General features: G+C 49.1%; 1 protein-coding gene across 15 annotated transcripts in view; it reads right to left on the bottom strand.

Moving 5' to 3' along the window:
• Window positions 1–9: 9 nt before the first annotated feature.
• The window catches only part of Cacna1d (calcium voltage-gated channel subunit alpha1 D), a 424,715-nt gene continuing 418,724 nt past the window's right edge, over window positions 10–6,000 (bottom strand). For all 15 annotated transcript variants that reach the window (XM_050158046.1, XM_050158045.1, XM_050158057.1 and 12 more), the window contains 3 exons: window positions 5,361–5,482; window positions 3,319–3,639; window positions 10–1,927 (listed from right to left, as the gene is read on the bottom strand). In XM_050158046.1, the coding sequence (XP_050014003.1) occupies window positions 1,634–1,927; window positions 3,319–3,639; window positions 5,361–5,482 (737 nt within the window). In that variant the 3' untranslated portion in view covers window positions 10–1,633. The remainder of the gene's footprint in view (window positions 1,928–3,318; window positions 3,640–5,360; window positions 5,483–6,000) is intronic.

The following is a 6,000-nucleotide window of genomic DNA, read 5'->3' as shown; positions in this document are numbered from 1 at the left end:
ATAGTTCTTTAAAAAAAAAAAAAAAAAAAAAAAAAACCAACCAAACAAACAACAAACCCAAAAAACTTGTTTTTCCACAGGCTGTCTGTGTACTAGATAAAAATTTTGAACACAAATTGGTACCTGTATCTTTGATTGCAGAGAATCCTTATCAGAAAAAAAAAAAATAGGATGTATCACGTGACTGTTGACAGAACGGGAACCTTGGACAGTTTGACCGATCCCAAAGCTGGCCGTGCCTGGGCGTACAGTCAGTGCGTGTGTTCTCATGAAGATTCCACCCTCGCTCAGTTGCGACTAACCGCTTTCCAAGAGAACACAGTGCGCAGCAGCTATGAAAGGCAACAGGACACCCTGGACAGACCCCAACATTCCCGGTCCTCACAGTGCTCCCCTCTTCCCCATGCTGGTACATCCTTGGGAATGTGAACCGATGCCTGTAGTTCGCCTGTGCGGTTATTTCAGCATCAGAGACCAGAAGCATCCTGCAAGGGCAGCTCAGGAAGCTGGACCAGTGGATGCCCCTGGGTGGAGTAGCCAGCTGGACCTGCTATATAACCAGCTGACCAGGGGATTATAAAGTGAAACCAAACCAAAGATAAGAGGTACAGTATAAACTCATAGAACCCAAAAAAAGAGCAAATAGTCATCTTGATATCTTATGTAAAGATAGGTTTATAGTGACTCAAAATATTTTAGAAAAATTCTGAAGTGTCAAGTTCTTTTGAACTCAAAAGTTTATCCCCAAAAGATTCTTTTACTAAATATGTGAGAATTGGCTCTAATTCTCCTAATTCTGTTTAGCCCAAGTAAAAATACTAATAATTTCTAGATTTTGGTGGGAAACTACAATTATTAGGACCCATGGATATTGCTGCAGTTCAAATACGGTACGATAATTACAAAATATAGACCATCTCTTTACAAATACAAATTGTATATTACAAGTCATGTACAGGAATCTACCATTTTTTAAACAAACTAACGTATCTAAGTTTACCTGGTTAGCAAGTGCTACTCCTCCAGTTTACAGTTGCCCTTCGTGTGACAGAACTGACCACCTGAGTGATGTTCTCGTATGTAAACTGGCGTCACATAACAAAACCGTGTCTGTCCGCTCCCTCTCCCCTCGGTCTGGACAGCTGCACAGGAATCAGGAAGCAGTGTGTTGGGGGAGGGGCTCAGAAATGGCTGTGCTGGGCCCGGTGAGTGTCTGATATGCTGGACTGGTGACTGAGGTAATGACACAGATGTGGTGACCGCCACCACCTTGAACCTCTGTCGTGCCTTCAGGTAAATGGGCATGGGCATGTGCTCTGGATGTGAGACTTGAATTCCTGTGCAGCCCTTCTGGCCTCTGTGCAGGCCAGGCTGCCCTCCTCACCCATCCTCTCGAGGGGCCAGACATACCGTCTTCTGAGGCTGGGCCCGAGTATGTGGCATACCACACGCTTGGCCACTCAGAACCTGTTCCTACCAGGTTATGGCTTCCTTGGGGGCGTGATATCACTTGTACAAAATTCTAATTGAGCATTTTTCTCCCAACTAGTGCCTAGACGGTCCTAACTATGAGGCACTTTATCCCTGGCCCTCCCGTGCCCATCCCAGGCTGACGCCAGCCTCCCTCACTGGGCTACAAGGTGGTGATGCAGATCATTTCACCCGCCAGGTCCTCTTCCTCTCGCCCAGGGTCTGGCTCCTCGTCGCTGTAGCCAGGACCGAAGTCCTGGAGTTCATAGTCCTGGCAGTGTGCGATGGGGCCCATGTCCCCATTGGCTCGAGGACACACGCTGCCATTGAGCAGAGTGCTTGCCGCGCTCTCCATCTCGTCTATGGTGAGGTCACAGGCATCGGCAATCTCATGCTTCGTTGCTGAGACAAATTTTGGGTCCCTTGCGTAGCGCCCTAAGCCTTCGGATATCAGGACCTGCACAGAAAAGAGGGTCGATGGCATGCGTGGGAAGGTCCACCTCAGCTCTCACTGCACGGCAAGCTTTAGGGACCCCGTCAGCTGTATCTGCTAGACTTTAACTGAGAACGACCTCAGCCCTATCAGTGTCCAAGAGCTGAAAAGCTCCACAGGACTGAGCGGGAGCCAAAGCACTGAGGGTGCCACGTCCACAGCAGTGACTGCTGTGTAGTGACAAAAATGCCTCTGCGCTGGCTTTTGCCTGCTGAAGGATTGGGGTTAGAGCTTCTTGGAGCGAAGCCCCAGGTGGTCCCCCTGGCAATCAGCAGTCCAGAGAGGACCTGATGCCCTAGGCAAATCTCGTATCTGGAGATGGCCTTGAGAGTGAGCCCTTCTGACACCTTGCTTGATCTTTCTCTGTATTTCTTATTTTTCCTGTTTGTAGCTGACCGCTTACCAAGAGATCAAAGTACGTCCTTGGCTTGGCTCCACTGTTCAATAAAGCAGTCCTTGAGGAACTGAAGTATGCCCCACGCCACATGAGCCTGGGAAACTTTATTATTTATGAAACAGAAGCGGCTAAAGTTGATATGTTATGAGGGAATCGTCATAGTGAATCAGATTTAGAGAGAAAAGGAGAGTTAGAGAAAATTCCCCTTTATGAAAAGATTAGCTAGATCTCAGAAGCCCTGGAGTCTTTATAGTAAGAAGGAAAGAAAGGAAATTATTGATAACATGAGACTAGTTTTAATATATTGGTATAGGAACTATCATGAGAAAATGAGAAAACTATTAGGGGATATGGAGCAAAGAATAAAAACTATATAGATGGAAAGCTAAACACAGGACCCTGAGAACTAGTCTCCCACGGTAGAAAGTAAATAATGGTGTGAGACAGAATTCTAAAAGACAAAACAAAACTAAAAGTCCTTGCCAACATCTTGAGCACGGAAGGGGGAACACGTAGAAAGGAGCACGTAGAAGAAGCTCTATTTTGGTTATGCTTAATCTTGATTTATGTCTGGAACCCTGAGTGGGGTGATGTAATGAACCTGCCAACTTCTTTGATCTGTTTTGTACAAAAACTGAAGCTTTACAGAAGTAAAATTGCAGCAGATTTTCACTACACAGTGTGTCTGTCTGTCATTTCCCTTGCATCGTATCCTGACTATCCTATCCTTCACCCTGGTCTCCCGTGGGTGGTGGTCTCCGAGAGGGACGGTCCGCGGCATGAGGGAACGTGGCAGACTGGGTAGATGGCGGGACTCTGACAGGACTTGGCAGTGCCAGCTGGGATTCACTCGGGTCTGCAATCCCACACCTGCCGCTGAGAAGCCACCCCCAGGTGGTGTGACTGCAGAAGCTACCACGTCACCACTGTCCCCTCCCCAGGCTGCCTTGATACTCACTGCTTCTACCAGGCTGTCTGCGCTCCTTTGCTTGTCAGTGTGTTTGTTCCGGAAGCTGCTGGGAACAGTCAGGCTGGCTGGTGTGAAAGTCCTATAGGAGATGTCGGGCTCATCTGTGTACCAGGAACTGCGGTGGAGGGATGGCAGGCTGCCATTGACCTGGTCCAGAGATTCCGAGCGGTCCACCTGGATCAGGGGAGTGTAGCATGGGGTCCAGTCCCGGTATGGAGGGGTGGCTGGAGGGGTGGCCCATGACCGGGTGGAGTGACTCGGAGAGTACTTCTGGGCTTTACTGGAATCGAGGCCTGCTACGGCCATGATCTGAGGAGGGAAGTGGGGAGAAGTCAGGCTGGCTTGTGACTGCTGTACCCCTCAGAAGACGGGGGAAAGACGCAAATGTACCAGAGACAGCTCGAGAGCTGGCGGGGGAACTGGGGTATTCTAGCAGAGTGAGTTTCCTCTTCCTCGAAGCCATAAGGCATTCTCCTTGACTGCAGTTGCCCCAGCTGAGGAAGAACTGGGAGGGTAAACAAGCTAGTGCTGCCCACATCTCTCTAGGACTCAGGACTGATGCACACGGCAGGGCAATCTGCGGACTCTGGCTCACACAGGACAACAGCCAGTTTTCTCTGCGCTAGCCCCTCTCGCTCATCCTGTAGTGAGTGTTCTGTCTTCCCTGAAGCACTGAGCACAGTCATGATTCTCAAATGTCCTCCACGGCACAGCCACCTTGAGATGTCTACTGCTACCTGTTTGCACTGACTCTGTAGCTGGAGCCAAGGATGCAGGCCAGTCCAGGCGAGGAGCCAAGACAAACCTGGGCTTGTGCCCACTGGATCACAGAACCTTAGAGACCGCCTTCACTGTCTGAGTTGGGACAGAGGCAGGTGGATCTCTATGAGCTCAAGCCCAGCCTGGTCTACAGAGCGAGTTCCAGAACAGCCAGGGCTACACAGAGAAACCCTGTCTTGAAAAACCAAAAGTTAAAATGGGCCCGGAGAGGTGGCTCATTGATTAAGCACCTGTTGCTCTTCCAGAGAACCCGGGTTTGGGTATCTGGGATTTCAAAAAGTTCATCTTTCTTCCATGATATACAGGAAAGAAGTTAGTGTTAAAATTAGTGTTAAAAGTGCAGGTAAGTGGGTTCAGTGGTTAAGAGCACTGACTTATCTTTTCAGAGGACCTGGGTTCATTTCCCAGAAGCCATATAGTAGTTTATAACCATCTGGAACTCCAGTATTAGGAATCTGCTGCCTTCTAAACAAAGGGCCCCAGACATACATATGATGAGCATACACACATGCAGGCAAAACATTCTTTAAGGGCTGGCAAAAGTGACGAGAAAATCTTCAATGACCTTTAAGTACGTATAGGTTCAGAGCTTGGGGTCAGAACCTCAGGGAAATCTGGGTCTGTTAACTGACTGCCTGGGTACAGGTTTCTGGTATCTCCCTTGATCAATCACCCCACACAGCATCTCTGATGAGATAGTTCAAGAAACACACACATATATGCATGTGTATGAACAAATGTTGTGTATATACACACATATGTATTCATGCATCTTTACATACATACACACATGCACACATCTATCCTTAATACCCTGGTGAATGGGCTTGGGGATATTGGCTGCCTCTGGCTCAGCTGCCCTTCCTGTGAGCTGGTGATCCCCCTCAGTCCACAGAGGAAGCTCACCCACTCTGATGACCAGAACGAATGACTGACTGGAGGAGCTACCTCTTTGAGTGAGTGAGTAGTAGCAGTAGCTACTGGAATATTACAAGTGGCTGAACGGCCTTAATTCAGACTGCACCAGGCCCAGGATTCTAGGATAGGATGTATGAACTTCAAGGATGCCCAGTCCCCGCTTGGTTGCATATGGGACTCCAGCAGAATGGGCCCTGGGGGGTCTCCCAGGGAGGCCTGCCCCAGGGACAACCAGATAGGAAGATGTAGGCTCTCTGCTTCCTGCATATGTATACCAGGGAAGAGGGCATCCCAGGTCGGACCCCAGCAGGGGTGAGGCCAAAGCGTCTCACCTGCTGCTGCATCAGGTGCAGGGGCAGGGCAGCACGGTGAGGCAGGGCAGGCGATAGGAGGATGTCTTCTTGGCTGCTTTGCCTGCGCAGACACTCAAAGTTGAAGGATGACCTCCGATGGGCTGAGAAGTAAAAGCACATGACAGGTGGTGACATAAGTCTGGACAATGTGACCTCAGGAGTCAGGACTACTTCCTGGGGCACTCGGCCATATGTCTCATCCAAGAGAAATAATTACACAATCCCCCAACCCAGGGATGGGAGGACTAAATGAAGCAAGCCCGCTGTAGAATATTTCTATAAGGTAGCAACCACCTTTCAATGCTTGCCTGCTCTCGGGTGGCCCAGGGGAATCTGTGCCCAGTCGTAGGCTCTGCAATGTGTCACAGAGATCCGTTCTAGAATCTTAGGCACTCCACACTATCCTATCCCCGCCCTCCACACACCTCCATCTTTCTGAGGTCCCCATATTTGAGCCTTTCTTTTAAAATTAATTCTGCCGATCAGCTTAAGCAGGCAAAATAATCAAATTCTTTGCGTAGAAAAAGCCACCTTCCCCAGCCTAAATGTGAGTACATCTAAGAACTTGCCATGTGCTGGAAGCAACTTCAGGCAGATGATCCAGAGCTTTTGGCTTTAT

The sequence above is a fragment of the Alexandromys fortis genome, unplaced genomic scaffold (genome assembly GCF_014885135.2).
Source record: "Alexandromys fortis isolate MF-2015 unplaced genomic scaffold, M_Fortis_MF-2015_v1.1 scaffold_106, whole genome shotgun sequence".
Lineage (NCBI taxonomy): Eukaryota > Metazoa > Chordata > Mammalia > Rodentia > Cricetidae > Alexandromys > Alexandromys fortis.
Note: the sequence above shows the minus strand (reverse complement) of the source record. Positions and strands in the feature narration are given on the sequence as shown.